This window comes from Nymphaea colorata, chromosome 10 (genome assembly GCF_008831285.2).
Source record: "Nymphaea colorata isolate Beijing-Zhang1983 chromosome 10, ASM883128v2, whole genome shotgun sequence".
Taxonomy (NCBI): Eukaryota; Viridiplantae; Streptophyta; class Magnoliopsida; order Nymphaeales; family Nymphaeaceae; genus Nymphaea; species Nymphaea colorata.
The window spans coordinates 6797350-6815250 of NC_045147.1; the positions used below are offsets into that span (position 1 = coordinate 6797350).

Sequence of the window (17901 nt, forward strand, 5' to 3'; positions counted from 1 at the left end):
CATTCAATATATTTAGAGGCTTCATTAAAAGTAGAAGGTTCAAAGTGAGAGTGAATGGCATTAATTCTAGCTCTATGAGTTGGGGTGAAAGTTTCATATGACACAAACCTATTGGGTTGTCTTACATTTCTAATAGATCTTCTAAGGTTTTCTTCACTTTGTAGAGTTGGTTGGAGATCAATAGTCTCATGATGTTCTCCTTCATCAACATCTTGTTGCCGGTTTCTTCTATGATATGTGATTATATCCTTGGCTACTCCGTTATCGTTATCATCAGTGTTACTATCATCAACATCATGCATTTCATCATCACATTGAGAGAGATACTTAAATAAAAAGGAATAATCATTGTTGTGTTGTGATTTTTCACAAATTTTGAATCCATTTTCGTCTTCACAAAACTTTACATTTCTTGAAACTATGATCTTGTCTTTGACTGGATCATAACATTTGTAGCCTTTTTGTGTTTCAGAATAACCAATAAAAACACACTCAATAACCTTTGAACTTAGTTTATCAGCCTTGTCATTAAGAACAAAACATTTGCAACCAAAAACACGAAGCCTTTTCAAATCAGGTTCATATTTGAATAATTTTTCAAAAGGGGTTGTATTATTTAAAGCTTTTGAAGGCATTCTATTGATGAGATATACAGATGCTAGGGTTGTTTCGGCCCAAAAGTTTTTAGGCACATTTTTGGCAATAAGAAGAGTTCTAGTTGTTTCAATTATGTGCCTATGTTTTCTTTCAGAAAGTCCATTTTGTTGAGGTGTTCTTGGACAAGATTTTTGATGGACTATTCCATAGTTTTCTAAATATCTTTTGAACTCATTTGAAATGTATTCGCCTCCAGAATCAGTCCTTAGGATTTTAAATTTAGCATTAAACTGTGTTTGTACTAAGTTGTGAAAATTTTTGAACATCTCAAAAACCTCAGATTTGTATCTTAAGAAATATATCCAACAATATCTAGTGAAATCATCAACAAATATCACATAATATGATAGCCCTCCTTTTGACATGATAGGAGAGGGCCCCCACACATCGGAATGAACAAGTTCAAAGGGAAAAGAGGAAAAGAAGCTTCTTTGTCCAAAAGATAAGGATTTTATTTTTCCATGTATACAATCATTACATTTGAAATTCTCAATACAAACGTCCTTGGTAGGGCTCATCATAGACAATTTTCTAATGTTTGGATGACCTAATCTTTGATGCCAAACATTAATGTCCACATTTTTCACATAATGACAAAACTTTTCCTTGGGGATGCATAAATTGTCCATGTAGTAAAGGTCCCCTTTTCTAAAACCTTTCCCAATCAATCTCCCGGTTTGGTGATCCTGCACCAAACATTTATTTGATGAGAAAACGATGTCAAAACCAAGATCTGAAATTTGAGATACAGAAAGTAAGTTAAGATTAAGTCTAGGGACATAACTAACTTTTGGAACAAAGAACTTTTGTTTTCCAAATTCTTTTTCAAAATTCCCGATCCCTTTAACATTCAAAGATGTTCCATCGGCAGTAACTACATTAGATTCTTTTCTTGCTTGTTCAAAATTGGTCAAAGATGATATATTTGGTGTCATATGAAAAGATGCACCGGAATCTAAAAGCCAAGAAAACATACCGGGAGTGTTGGAGGTAGATGCCGTTGTTGCTAGTGCTCCGGGATTCGACTCTTTGATCATAGGTTGAAGCACCGACATGATTTGATTCAACGTTGTGGAGATTGAAGAGAGATCACATCCTTCATTTGCAACATTTGCAACCCTCCTTTGGTCAAATTGTCTATTATTGTATTGCCCACCTTGTGAATATGAAGTTCCACTTCCACGGTTGTGTTGCCCTCCTTGAGGATATGAAGCTCCTCCTTTGAAAAGATTTCCTCCATAGTTTCGTGGTTGTCCTTCATTGTTATTCAACTTTGGACAACTAGGTCTAATGTGACCCGGTTCATGACAAAAGTGGCAAACAACCTTAAATTCCCCTCTATTTTGATTTTTAAAGTGAGGAGGTCTAAAAGATTTGATGTTGTTCCCGGGTCTAGAGGCGGCTAAAACTTTTTCTTCTTGTTTGGAAATAAGAACACTATCTAATTCTTTGGATAATTTCATTCTAGTTTCTTCACCGCTTAACTTCGTAAGAAGTTCATGAATGGGTGGAGGAGAGGCTAAAGAAAGTAGGGCTGACCTAATTTGTTCAAATTCGGGTCGTAGACCTTGAAGAAATTGAAAAAACCTAAATTCATCGATTTCTTCTCTTCTAATCTCATGACATTTACAATCCAATCCTAGTTTGGGAGTAAGTTGATCTACCTCATTCCATACACTAGAGATTTCCATAAAATAATCTCTAACATTATTCTCACCTTGCTTGATACTTTGGGCTTTTTGAATCAAGAGATATGTACGGGCCATATCTTTTTGGGTAAACATTCCCTTGAGATATTCCCAAACTTCACTTGCTCTTTCATAATACATGAGATTTTGGGCAATTCTAGGTTCTATACTTCCGTAAATCCATTCTTTAATTCTAGAGTTTTTGGCCTCCCAATCATCTAATTTTTTATAGTATTCATCCATGGCATTTTTTCTCTCTTCTACATTCAAGTCTTTCTCAACTCCATTTTCAATTTTGGTCAACTTGAGAGAAGGAGGGGTAGACGTACCTCTTATGAAACCCCATAAATATTTCCCTTTGATATGCATCTCCAAGCATTTTGCCCATAGAGTGTAGTTGGTTCCATCAAGCTTGTACGGAGCATGATAACTTCCTCCTTCGATCAAGACTTTGGAGTCCTCCATAAGAGCAAGATTTTAAGTAACAATCTCCAAGAGAAACAAAGAGGAAGTCCTCCTAGAAATTTCACCAAACAGTTGGTGAGCAGCAATAATAAGGTCTTCAAGAAATGTTGATCAGCAACAATGGCCTCGTCTGAAAATTTTCTTCAACAGTCCAGTAGCATAAACAGCAAAAAACAGCTTATAAAAGCTTTCCAACATGCAGCCCAATGGCTCTGATACCATATAAATGTGACTATAATAGTCACTAAAGAAGAATATGATAGGAAAAGGCACTAAGGCCACTTGAAATATATCAATCTTATTGAATGAATGTCAAATGGCTGTGTAAAACAGCATACATTGTACAAGAGGCAGCCCAAGAATATATATAACCAATTAGAGTGAAGGAGAGAAGGAAGAGAGGGCTGTTCTAGCCGTTGGAGGTTCCAACGGCTCATAAAGGAGCCGTTGGAACTCCCAACGGCTAGAACAAAGGGGAAACAAAAAGAAAAAGAAAAGGAAAAAGAAAAGAAAAGAAAAAGAAAAGAAAAGAAAAGAAAAAGAAAAAGAAAAATAAAAGAAATAATAAAATACATAAAAATGAAAATAAAATGTAAAAAATGTAAAACCTAATCTAGCTATGATATCAAAAAGATATCTTATTTCCTAACAGCTATCAGCCAGTCAGACATGCTGTGGTGTAGAGAACCTGACTAATGATGAAAAAATATGTGGTTGATTACAACAGTGCCTGGAGGCGCCAGAATCTATCATCCACATCATATCCGGGTCATCGGTAGGAGCACCAACAGAGAAGGAAGAGTCTATCACAGTCGTGCAGGCATATGAGAAGGAATTTCCGGCCATCTTGTAGTCATTGGAACCTTCAGACACATTACCATCAGCCATAGTAAAATTCCAACCGGAATTGTACTCACAATATGTATGTATAAGGTGCAGTAGTTAACTTCAACCAAGGCACGACAACATAGAAGAATCTGGAACACACTTATGGCTCTAATCATCAACTCAAAAATTCACTAAAACAGGCAGCAACATAGGCATAACTCAGTCAGCAACTCAACGAAATAATATCAGCTGGCTGCAACACAAGCTTTACGATTAGCAGTAGTCCACAACTAATGAGACCTCAACTTATAGATTTCATATCCACGATCTGTAGATCATTCTGCTCCTCACGTCAAATTATATCCACAAGCAGTAGATTGACTCTGCCCCACACGGTCAACATAAAAATCTGATTACAGGAACAATAACCTCCATGAGATCCACTTAAGGATCAGGTTGAACACAAACACAAAACAAATTGGCGGATTGTTTTCAGACGTGGATAGCAGGCAGCACTCTTTGATGTCGATAATAGGTAGCAAACAAGCACAAGTTTGACAGTAGAGAAAACCTGTCTCACTTCAACGATGCAGACAGAAAACAGAAATCTGCCTACTCCATACAATTTCAAACTTGTCTCACTTCAACGATGCAGGAAAAAGACTGAACCTGCCCACACGACATATCGTTGCTTGTGAGAATCCACCAGGCACCACACTTCTAAACAAATCAGACTGCCCTAGCAGATTCGACATTCTTTGGCCTGAACATCTTCCACGGCTGCACTTGAGTTAGATTTGATTTTGCAGCAAGGTCTGATCGGATTCACCATTTCAGCGACGTGATAAGCTTCAACGGCAGCAGCTTTCAGCAACTTCACGACAGCAGCAGCAACACAAGGGTGCTAATCACGTTTTCACATGTTAAAAACGTGATTAGCCCCTATCCAACCAACCAATCAACTTGCTTGTTTTGTAAACAGCAAGAACCCTAGGTGTGAAACCCTAGTTTGGCGGAAGAGAGGAGAGATGAGAGGAGAAGGGAACCCTAGGCGTGAAACCCTAGATCACACAGCCCTATGTCTAAAGCTTGATACCATGTTGAATATTGGAGGAAGAAGGGGACGAGAGAGAGAGAGAGAGAGAGAGAGAGAGAGAGAGAGAGGAAAACACTTTCTTGCTTATTCACGTGACCCTAATCTCATATTAAAAGAGATTAGGGTTGGCAACATAACAATTACAAATCAGTCCACTAAATATAAGAAAATATTTAAAGAACTACTATTCAACTTTCTAATATTGCAGAAACACTCTTTAGCACAACCATAATCCTTTTTGTGCTTTAGAAGGTCTGTAAGTTCCTTTTTGTATTCCAGAAAGTCTGTAAACTGAATTTCTTGATTTGGGGAATACTCTTCTCTTCTGATGAATCTTTCCCATTGAAGAGAATTCTCAACAAAATAGGAAACATGTTCAAGGAAGGAGACATCTTTGGTTACATGTACACGACCAGTGGAAGAGTCTATATACTTATATCTTTTTTGAGTAGGAGAATAACCAAGAAATATTCCCTTAATCGACCTTGGATCAAGTTTTCTGATATTAGGACTATGATTGTGAATAAAACAGACACAACAAAAAACTCAAGGTGAAAGAGAAAAAGGTTCACGAGTCCCTACTAACATAGAATGAGACGTTTGTCCATTCAACACACGACTAGGCATACAATTAATCAAATATGCACTGGTTAACATAGCATCTCCCCAATACTTTTTTGGAAGATGTCGTTGGAACAAAAGAACCCTGGTGACATTTAGCAACTAACGGTTCTTTCGTTTGACACCTTATTTTGAAAAGAGGTATAACTACAAGATGTCTCATGAACAATCTCCCTTTGTCGAAGGAAACTATCGACAAAATGACACATATACTCACGTGCATTGTTAGAGCGAAAGGTCTTAACCCACGACACATGGACGCTGCAAAATCGCCCCCGTATCGGTGTCGACACTCCAACACGGCGATTCCGACATGGGATTCGGCAGAACACGTTCTGGATCGGGTATGAGTCAAACCCGATCCAAACCGTCAAATGACCCGATAAAACTTATGCTTTTCGACTTTTTTTTTCACTTTTCACCTTCGAGTCTTCGACCTCTCCCACTGGCGACGAGCAGTGAGCAGTTCACTTCGGCGGAAGACGGAAATGATGGCGGGCGATAGCAACGATGATCGGCGATCCACGGTGACGTCCGGTGGCAGGCGGCCAGTAGCAGGTAACTGTTTTGGTTGGTTTATAAAGTTAGGGTTTGCATTCCCCTCTTTCTTCCTGCTCTGTGCTGGTCAGTTGCGGGGCGAGGTTGATTGCACGATCTCATTGGTTTCATGTCTTGTATTTGCTTTTTTGTTTTTTAGTTTGTTGCTGGTGGCATGGAGGAGAAACTGTCGCATGGATAGATTTATGATTCTTTTCAAGATTTGGGAGCTTATTTAAATTGTTGTTTACTGTCATTTTTTTCATCAATATGTGAAATCTTGGAAGAAGAAGATGAGAACGATTTGGGCATTGACGATGACTACAATGATGATATTGATGAACAATGTTTTGTGATAAACAATGTTTTGTTTGTGAGTTTAAGTGAATTATTAATTTAATGTTTTTTTTTCAGTTTATTATTTTTTAAAATATTATATTTGCCGTGTCCGCATAGCCCACAATTGTGAAAATTGCCGTGTCCACACCTGTTTCCCCGCACCTACACCTATATCACACCCGCAGCCGTGTGACTTAGGCCTTAACAGAAGCTGAAAGCTGAAAGTTGCAATGACATTGGGCACTTCACTACGGTCCTTCAGCAAGTACACAAATGTGGTACGTGAGTAATCATCTATAAATGTTATAAATTACTGAAAACCATGACAAGAAGGAATTTCTGAAGGCTCCTACACATCTGAATGGATGAAAGCAAATACTTTATTAGAACGACTTGTAGACACAAGGTACAAAGCCCTAACATGTTTAGCCAAATGACAAACATCACAAAATAACCTAGTCATATTTAGACTATCAGGAAACAAATGTCTAAGTATTCTGAACGGAAGATGCCCATGCCTCTCATGCCACCACAAGACAAGCTGAAGGAAGTCCTTTCTACTCTTCTTTGTCTTGTTAACCGCCGTCACGAAAGCTGTGGCAACACGCATGGGTAATCGATATAGACCCTTAGAAACCAAACCAATCCAATCCAATCCTCTTCCCCATCACAAAGTCTTGCAAGACACAGCGATTAGCAGAAAAAATAAGTTTGCAATTCAATTCTTTCGTAATCTTGCTAACTGACAAGAGGTTTAAGAGAAGGTGAGGAACATGTAAGGCATTGTGAACTAAGAACTTATTTAACAGTAAAAACTCCCTTTCTCGACTATGAAGATAGATGAACCATCAGCTTACATTCATGGAGAAACTTAGGATTGTTGATCATGTGGTAGGTAACACCACTATCAACAATCCACTCTTCCATACAAGAATTACTTTTTTCGCCAGAGAGAGCAAGGGCGCGATTGACTTTCACATCATCTAATGACTTAGTTTGACTAGTTTCAATGCAACTCATGTATGCACGAAGCTCATGAATCTGATCGGCAGAGATTGTTGTTTTTTCCCCATCTAGATTGACAGTTTCAGACTTCTTCCACTAGAAGATCTTCCACGACTATTCTTCTTTTCAGGATGTAGATCTCAACAAAACTCAATGGTGTGACCAGGTTTTTTGTAGTGAGTACATTTTCGAGAGGGTCGGGTAGCCCCCATAGGAGCTCGGCTAACAAGGGCAGACCACTCACTACATGTGGAACGAGCCCCCATTTTCTGTCATAACAAGGTGTCAGTGCTCTTTAGCCTCGATGCTACAATAGACATCCTCAATGTTGACCATATCTTTTGAATTAAGAATTTGACTTCTAATGCCTTCGAAGTCATCATTTAGTCCAGCCAAGAACATAAACATCATGTTCTTCCATTCTTTGGTCCAATAATGCAGCTGGTCTTGAGGACAATTCCAAGTGTCATCAGAGTAGTAGTCAAGTTTCTCCCATTTGGATTTTAGGGCCGCATAAAAGTCAGCCACAGGAAGCTTTCCTTGCCGTAGAGCATATACATCTTTCATCAGTTGATATACATGAACATCCTTTTTCTTCTGACCGTACATCTGTTCGAGGATAACCCACATATCTCGAGTAGTCCTCTTACGAAGAATAAGAGGTTGAATATCAGATGATACAAAGTTAACAATCCAAGTTTTAACTTGTGTTGATAGATCGTGTGTTTCGGGTCCGGATCCGTATCCGACCCATCTTGTAGCCCGTGTTGGGCACTACTTAAGTCATGTAACCCTAATCCTTATGTGTTAATGATAATCTAAGGAGAGAGAAAGTCTGGCTGCTAGTGGGCACCGACTCCTCCTCATTCGTGGTTTTTTCTCCCTCGTGTTGAGGGTTTTCCACGTTACATCGTGATCACTGTTCCTCTTCCTCTCCTTGTTCGTGTTTCTACATGGTATCAGAGCCGTGAAGTTTCAGCATTAACGTGTTGGAGGAGGCGCCCCGCACTGTTTATCGTCTGACGGAGTCACTGTTCATCGTCGCCGTCCGACGCCAAGACGTCCGCCGTCTGCCGCCGTCCGCCCTCCCGTCGCCCGTCCGACCGCCGCCGTCCGCCGTCCGCCCTTCTGCCGCTCGTCCTCCTGCGCTCGGCGAGCACCTCCAAGCGCCGCCCAAGGGCTTCTGCGCTGCTCTGCTCCCGCCGCCGTTGTCTGCTCCCTCTGCCGCCAAGCGCCTCACGCTCCGCCCTTCTGCTTGACGCCGCTGTCTTCCACTCATTTCCGCTGTCCGCCGCCTCACTGAAATTATGGCAGCCTCTTCTTCCTCGTCGATGGTCAGTCAAACTGAAATCGGAACTGTGAGACTCGAGAACGTTCCTATGCAGATTATTACTCTTCGCCTCACAAAGGAGAACTATTTCTCGTGATCACCGGCTATGACTATGGGGATTGCTGGCCGTGGTCGGATGGCCTATATCGACGGGAGAAACCCTGAACCAACAAGAACAAATGATGTGTGGCACACTTGGTTCCTTGAGGACAATCAGGTAAAAACGTGGATTGTCAACTCTGTCTCCGCTGAGATTCAACCTCTTATCCTTCGGAAGAAGACTGCACGGGACATGTGGGTGGTCCTTGAGCAAATGTATGGCCAGAAGAAGACGGCCATTCGCACTTATCAAGTAATGAAGGTTGTTTATAACCTCCGCCAAGGGAACTCTTCTGTTGCAGAATACTATGGGGCCTTGAAAGCCAAGTGGGAAGAACTTGACTATCACTCTGATATTCCGTGGCACTGTCCCCACGATCAGGCCCTTTACATTGCCCAGAAATGGGAAAACAGAGTGTTCCTCTTTTTAGCTGGCTTAAATGATGAGTTTGAAAGTGTTCGGAGTCAGATTCTGAATTCTGGGGAGGTGTCTAGTATTGAAGATGTATACTCGGTTGTTGAAGCAGAAGAACAGAGAAGGCTGGTCACCAATGAAAGCAAGAGGGATCTTGGTCTCTCTCATGAGAGATCAGCCCTTGTGAGCCGTGGACCTGGAGGCTTGGCTAGACCCCCTCGCCGATGCACACACTGCAAGAAGACGGGTCACACTGTCGATTACTGTTGGGATCTCTATCCAGACAAGAAAGGAAATAGAGGGAGGTCTTCTAGTGGGAAAACACCTGGGCCTGAGGCGCCCAAATCCAGTGGGGAAAAACTCTCTATTTCGGCTGATCAGCTTCGTGAACTAAGGGCTTATCTGGGCAGGATCGATGTCAACAAGATTGAGACCTCAGAGGAAACTACAACGAATCATGCTCTTGCAGTTATTGGCAATAAAGGTAACTCTTCTGTGGGGGAATGGATTGTTGATAGTTGTGCTACTCATCACATGACAGGTAATCCAAAATTGTTTCATGAGTATAAGTTGTCCTCGGGAAGGGAACATGTTTCTCTTGCAGATGGTTCCTCTACCTGTGTGGCAGGCGAAGGCACTCTGTCCTTGTTGGACAAATTTCATGTGCAGGGCGCATTACATGTCCCCCAGTTTCCTTTAAATCTTTTGTCAGTCAGTAAACTTACAAAAGAATTGAATTGTGAGCTTATTTTCTCTGCCGATCGCTGTGTTTTGCAGGACTTGGTGATAGGGAAGAGGATTGGGATTGGTTTAGCTTCTGATGGCTTATATCGTCTTCCCATACGTGTGGCTACTGCTCTGTTGACAGCGATCCGCAAGACAGATAAGAGAAGAGAAGATTGTCTTCAGTCCTTTATGTACTGGCATGAACGTTTTGGGCATTTACCTTTTGGGATTTTGAAACATTTGTTTCCAGACTTGTGTTCCTCCTTTGATTTGTCTTCCATTTCTTGTGATGTTTGTCAGTTTTCCAAACATGTGAGGGCTTCGTACCCTCTTTCTACTAGTTGTGTTAATGAAGCTTTTTCCCTGATTCACTCTGATGTATGGGGGCCTTCGGGAATTCATACCCGTCAAGGTTTTCAATATTTTATCACTTTCATTGATGATTTCTCTCGTGCTACATTTGTGTACTTGTTAAAAGACTGCAGTGAGGTTCCTCGTATCATCGAGACATTCATTCTTCTTGTGCATACCCAATATGGTGCGAATGTTAAAACTTTCCGGTCCGATAATGCCCGTGAATACATGTGTCAGTCTGTTGAGGAGTTTCTTAGACAAAGGGGAATTGTTCATGAGACATCTTGTAGTTACACCCCCCTCAAAATGGGGTAGCTGAAAGGAAAAATCGTCAACTTCTTAATGTCACCAGGGCTCTTTTGTTTCAGCGAACCTTCCTAAACACTATTGGGGTGATGCAGTTCTTACTAGTGCCTATCTTATTAACCGCATGCCCAGTCGTGTTTTGAATGGTAGGACTCCCCACTCGTTACTTCCTGGCAGTCGTCCACCGTTCCTACTTCCTCCTCGTGTTTTTGGTTGTGTATGTTTTATCCCTGATCACAGTCCAAATGTCAAGAAACTTGATCCTAGGTCTATCAAAGGTGTCTTTGTTGGATACTCTCCTACGCAAAAAGGATACAAATGTATTGATCCTATTACTGGTCGAGTTTATGTTACGAGGTGTTACCTTCTTGGAACATGCCTCTTACTTTGGTGAGAATCCTCTTCAGGGGGAGCAGTCTGTGGGCAGGGAAGAGTATTCTCAGAGACAGGAACTTCTGTTTACAGATTTTTTGGACTACACGAAAGCAGAATCGCTTACTACTGTTGATGTGCCTGAGAAGGAGGAAAGGTGTGACACGAGCATTGAGAAGGAAGGCCCTTGATTGTTTGGACAGTTCTACTCTAGACGAGGTACTCGGACAGAGATGATTTGTGATGGTAGATCTACTTCCAATCCCAATGCCACTCCTTCCCTGGATGAACCAAGTCCTACCGTGGAGACTGTGGAGACTCATGATGAGGTTGAAAAGAAGAATGAAGATCTTCCCATTGCCCTGAGAAAGGGTGTCAGGTCATGTACTCAACACCCCATTGGTAATTTTGTATCTTATTCCAGACTTGGAAAAGATTACAAGTGTTTTGTTTCTACTCTTTCTTTGGCTGTGATCCCCAGGACTGTTGCTGAAGCTCAAAGTGACTCCAAGTGGGCTGATGCAATGACAGAAGAAATAAATAGATGCCCTGAGAAGAAATATGACATGGGAAGTGGTGAAGATTCCTGAAGCTGCGCACTTAGTCGGATCCAAATGGGTGTATACCATCAAGTACAAACCAGATGGGAGTGTTGAAAGATATAAAGCTCGACTTGTGGCCAAGGGATTTAGCCAGAAATATGAAATTGATTACTTGGAAACCTTTGCTCCTGTTGCGAAAATGAAGACAGTGAGAGTGGTTATATCCCTAGCTGTGATGAAGGAGTGGAAGATGTATCAACTAGATGTTAAGAATGCATTCCTCAATGGTGACCTCGAAGAAGAGGTATATATGCATATGCCTCCAGGATATGAAGAATCAGAAAAATGTTGTAAGCTGAAAAAGGCCTTATATGGCCTTAAGCAATCTCCCAGAGCGTGGTTCGAACGACTGAGAAGAGTGATGATACGTCATGGATACAAACAAGGAAATGGAGATCACACTCTATTTGTGAAGAAGAAGGAGAGCAGGGTTACTCTCCTGCTGGTCTACGTAGATGACATGATTGTCACAGGAGATGATGAGGAGGAGATTATCAAGCTAAAAGGGTTACTGGCTACAGAATTCGATCTCAAAGATCTTGGCAAGCTAAGGTATTTTCTTGGTATGGAGGTTGCTAGGTCTAGTACTGGTCTTGTACTAAACCAAAGAAAATACACATTAGATCTACTGGAAGAAACTGGTAAATTGGGATGTAGACCTACTCCTACCCCATTTGACACTGGGCACAAGTTGAGTCTTAGAGATGGAGAGCCTCTCTGTGAAGAAGACAATGGAAGATATCAACGTCTCGTTGGGAAGTTGATTTATCTTACCATCACACGACCTGACATCACCTTTGCAGTGAATGTTTTGAGCCAATTCATGCATGCACCAACCGATGCACATCTGAAGGCTGTGGACAGAGTACTATGCTACCTGAAGAAAAATCCTGGCAAAGGACTCCTGTATGTGAAACAAGAGACTGTGGAAATCGAGGGCTATTCTGATGCGGATTGGGCAGGTTGTAATGATACCTGACGATCTACTACAGGGCTTGGGAGGAAACCTTGTTGTATGGAGAAGCAAGAGACAGGATGTTTGCTCTAGATCTAGTGCAGAGGCATAATATAGGGCAGTTGCTATGGGAGTGTCAGAATTACTATGGTTGAAGATATTGCTGACTGACATTGGAATAGAGATTGAAGGACCTATGAAGATGTATTGTGATAACAAGTCTGCAATTAACTTAGCCAACAATCCTGTTCTTCACGACAGAACAAAGCATGTTGAAATTGATCGTCACTTCATTCGGGAAAGAATTGATGCGAAAGAGTTGATCTTGCCTTACATGAAGTCTGAAGACCAAACTGCTGATGTTCTGACAAAAGCTCTTCCTTCAGCTTCATTTGAGAGGAATGTATCCAAGTTGGGCATGTTTGATATGTATGCCCAACTTGAGGGGGAGTGTTGATAGATCGTGTGTTTCGGGTCCGGATCCGTATCCGACCCATCTTGTAGCCCGTGTTGGGCACTACTTAAGTCATGTAACCCTAATCCTTATGTGTTAATGATAATCTAAGGAGAGAGAAAGTCTGGCTGCTAGTGGGCACCGACTCCTCCTCATTCGTGGTTTTTTCTCCCTCGTGTTGAGGGTTTTCCACGTTACATCGTGATCACTGTTCCTCTTCCTCTCCTTGTTCGTGTTTCTACAACTTGGTTGTCCTCAAGAAATCACATGTCCCATGCTGAGCTAGCCTTAGGTGGTTCAGTCTTTTTCCTATTGACATAACTAATTCGCCCCCTACCAGCAATTCCCATAGCAATGGCAGCGGACCGACTCAAATAATTATCCTTGGTGAGTCAAATAGTAGTGACTTGAATAAGAATATTTTCAATTTTGAAGACCCAACATCTGCTCGGTCATTACTAACAGCTGATGAATTTCCATCACAGTGCAATAACTTTAACAATCAGGAGCACAAGAACGAAAGATCCTCCAACAAAAAAAAAAGGCCACCAAGGCGCAAATCCAAGCATGGCAAAGCAGCGATGGCAGTTGCGGGCAGAAGCAATGACAGTAGCTGCAGAGAGGAGCAACGGCAGCTGCGCATGCGGCGGTGGCAGAAGCAGCGACAGTTCTGTTGTAGACAGAAGCGGCAACGGCAACTGCGCAGGCAGGTAGAACCCTCATGTGGGATGCAGTAGTAGATGATTGGGGCGACGCAGTTGACAATGGAAACTACAGAGGAAGTTTAGGCAGCAGGCGGTTGGCGACAGAGGAAGCAGAGACAGCAACGGCAACAGAGAAAACAGACTGCAGCGGCAATGACAGAGGAAGTTCACGCTAGGGAAGATAAAGCATCAGCAGGGAGGAGGCGACCACAGGGAGGACAACGATCTCAGCAACGGCGGAACTTCACGTCAAGGAAGTGACAAGACAACAGGAATGAGTGGCGTCGGTAGCGTGGGTGACTAAAAAACAGGCAGCGGCAGACGACAATGACATGGGAAGTTCAGGCGACGACGACACAAGAGCTCATGCAATGACTGCACAAGGGGTGATCAAGAAGAAGAAGAATCCAGCCAGTAGGTTGCACTCCTCCAGTCGAACAGGGTTCCAGCAAGATCGCCAAAAACAAAGGAGTCTGTCTGAGCAATGGTCGATGCTCGCCGATCAGATTTTCGGCAGAGTTCCACTTTGATGGCCGATGGTCGCTGGTGGCAGTGACTGGGTTCCTTGGATCAGGCGGAGCTCTACAGCAGGGCAGTGGAAGAAGCGATAGTGACGATTCTTGTTCAACAATAGAAAAAAAAATTAAAACCTCGTCGGCTCTGATACCATGTAGAACGGTAACAAAGAAGACAATCGGAACATGGAAAGCCCTCAACTCGAGGAATAAAAAACCACAGGGGAGAAGATCCAGTTCCCACTAGCTGCAGGTCTCTCTCTCTCTCTTAATTTTCATTAACGACATGAAATTAGGGTTACAAAGGTTCAAATAGAGCTCAACATGAATAGCGGGACGGATAGGGTTCAGACCCGGACCCAAACATACAAATGCGCCAACACTTCTAATTCTTTGTTTGAGTTGGAGAATTGATGAGTCTGTTGACATCCTTGGCTTGTCTTTTGCAAACAAGTCTTTACTCATCCAAGGACCATAAACTTCAGTAATACAGCATGATTCTTGGTGACTATATCTTCAATTTTTTTGTTCATTAAACATCTTTTTGGAAATTTTGATGTGTGTCAACAGGATCATGACATTTGTGCCATGTATGCTCATCTGCATATCCAAGGAATCTGCACTTCACAACCTTGCCCTAAAATTTGTTCCTCAAGGATGCGTGAATGTGAAAATAATATACATAACCAAAAACATAGACTTTACAAGTAGGATTTTGTTCAAAAAATGTAAAGTGAGGAGACTTGTGTGCTAAAATGGGATTTTCTAATACAAGTTTTTCAATAAATCCATGGCTACAATGACCTAGACGATAGTGCGATCATTTAGCTTATTACATTGAGAATTTTGTTAACGTCAAAACGAGATCTAAAACTGTGAACTTCAAATGTAAAACTAAAGAAGTTGTGGTTCCGCCTTGAAGATGTATAGATTTCCTTGTCACTCCCCTTTAGCAAATGTCTCCTTTGTTCGAAGATCCTTGACATACACAAAAGGAAGAGTGAATTCGATAGAAGAATTCATATGATGAACAAGTTTGGAGTTAGAAATGATGCTCTTTTCATTTTTCAATGTTCGGAGCAAGTAAAACACATTAGGCAAAACTAGATGTGACCCATATGTAAAATTTATGCACTGCCAGCATGACTAATGGGATACTACCAAATAGACTTAAATTCTCTTTAGGCATGCCTTTTGATAGAACTCAGTAACCTCTCTTTGATACCATAAAAGAATTTGTATTATCAGACTTGATTTAATGACCATCACATTAATCTGCTGAAAACTTACGAAAAAGATAATGAATGCTGTCAAGGAAGGGACAGCAGCAGCCAAGCACACCCTCAGCTGTAATTCATTATATTCTTAAATGTAATACAAGCTGGACAAAATTACCCCTAACATCAATAAATCATAAAATAATTTTGCACATCTTATATCATATGTGTCCTGTACTAGCTGTGTTTGTATCTGGCCTCATCTAGATCCAGATCCAAACATGGGTTCTATTACTTTTTCACACATAATGCCCAAGTTTAAAGAAGCTGAGCATCCTACAGGTTTGTTGCTTGGGCAGAAAAAGGCAATTATACAGCCTTTCTTAATAATAGAACACTTTCCTATTTAACTGTATTTATGATGACTTGTTTCATGGCTCATTAGGAAAATGGATGACGCAAGAAGAGGCATCCACCTTGAACAATGCTCCGAGATCAGACTGTGCTGGTGCCACTTGTTCAAAAGCTAAGGATGGCTGTGAAAGAATTGCTTTTTCCGCTGTGAAGACCTTGGTCACTTACAGTGAAACAGAACATTCACAGAGTCAGGGCAGTCCAGCACCTCGGCCAGTTCTCAAATCAGCGGCATGTGCTAGATCAATAAAAGGTGTCCCATCCTCTATTGCTGTTACAAAGAGGAAGAGGGATGAGAAACCAAAGGCTGTATCTGAAGAAGAAGCCGCTGCTCTTAAGGCAAGGGATGCCGCAAGAAAGAGAGTGGAAGAGAGAGAAAAGTCTCTTCTTGGGCTGTACAGATCATATTGATGCAACATAAAAGTCGCTCTTGACTTGATATATCATCAGTTTGTGTTTCATATGGTGGGCAGTATGTTGTGTTACTGTTTAGTTTATAATGATTGGGATCAAGGCACCAGCATTCTATTTACCTTGTGATGGGGACCATATATGTGGCCTTCTGCCCCTTGTTGGGTCTACTCTGCTGGTATGCTAACAGGAGTTGAATGATCCGATGGCATTTACATGGCTAACTGGAAACACTGATTGGCCTGATCTGCACTCAATTTGATGTACATTGTCAAGTTCACATAAATCAGTTCCTATTACAAAACATTTATTTGTTGAACTGCCCAAAGTGCTTCTGTAATCTGACCGAAGCACACAAGTTTGTATTTGTATACCTTTGTTCTGATGAGGAGTCAACTTCCCCATTTGCTGATGGTCGCATTAACAAGTTGGGAACACTTGCATTTTGTTCATAGCGTGCTTATTTGGACATGACAATAGCGAGTCTCATCTGGGGCGGGTGCTATCCTTGTTCTCCTTCTCCCGTACGCAGGTCTGCTCAAGAAAGCTACGAGAAGTCGAGAACGCAGGGACGAATTTGATTCGAACCAAACCAGATGTTATCTTTACGATATCCAAATTACCGTTCACATATTTGAATTCAAATTCAGTTATGAATGAGAAGGAAGAAAGATGAAGAAAAGGTTATACTATAGTTGAATTCGATTCTCGAATAAACTAATCCGAATCTGATTTGAATCTAATTTTTAAACCCATAACAAGATTTATCTAAACTGCTAATTTTGAAATACCCGAATCCACATTCTAAATCTGAAATGTCGGGTTCCTAGCAAATTTAACAATGAAGACGAAATAACCTGATTGACTAAAACAATACTTGGATAAATGAGAAACGGATGTGATTTAGTTGGCTTTCTTCACATTTAGCCGTTCAGTAGTGCAGTGAGAAATCTAAACTAAGGCGAGTCACGATGGAGGTGCCAATGTTTTGGCGTCATAAAAAAAATTGGCCTGGCCAAGTTTAATGCACTATAGAACAGGGTCTGACTCTTTCATGCACGAGAGAAACAAAATTCTGATTAGATTCAACCCAAAAAGTGCAAATAAAACCTTCCCATATATATCTGATACAATAACCCCTTTTCATATTCATAGGCAAAAGCGGAGGTCCTAGAAGAAATTGTGTCAGAACTTGGTTAATTTGATATGAATCTACTCTGCAAGTTCATTCAAATGGGACCAGCGAAATCCAAATCCAGTTGAACTTCTGCATGCAATCGCAATTGAATTCTGTTGTTCTATTTGAGAACGCTTCAAACCGAATTACACGACAAACTGTGCGTCAGTGTTTCTGTTGCTAAACGCCCTGTAAGGGTTGAAGGTTGGAAGATGAAAGATTTGGAAGTAGAAAAGTCATACCCATATAGGTTTGAGTTGGATGTTAATGATATACCATATCTCACGTATGCATGCGATAGACCAAAATTTAAACTTCTTTTATTTTTTTTCTTTATTAGAAATAAAATATATTTTTACTAAAGATTTAATTGATACATTAAATTAATTAAAATTGTGTACACTAATAAACAAAATTGGTAGCTTCATTCAATAAAACTTGGGCTGTTAAAACTTTGAAACTTTATAATATTTTTTCAAATATTTTCTTTACACAATTCCTCTTCTAAATATTTATCTGAGAAAGCTAGCTTATTGATCAAGTACTTGAAACTTTTATGTGGATATAGTTTATTTAATAGTTGCTTAAATAAACAAATTATTTGTGGTTTTTAT

At 40.9% G+C, this 17901-nt stretch overlaps 1 protein-coding gene across 2 annotated transcripts in view; it reads left to right on the plus strand.

Moving 5' to 3' along the window:
- LOC116262504 (zinc finger protein ZOP1) overlaps positions 1-16562 on the plus strand; it is a 50673-nt gene extending 34111 nt beyond the window's left edge. For both annotated transcript variants that reach the window (XM_031641948.2, XM_031641949.2), the window contains one exon: positions 15731-16562. In XM_031641948.2, the coding sequence (XP_031497808.1) occupies positions 15731-16110 (380 nt within the window). In that variant the 3' untranslated portion in view covers positions 16111-16562. The remainder of the gene's footprint in view (positions 1-15730) is intronic.
- Positions 16563-17901: the final 1339 nt, after the last annotated feature.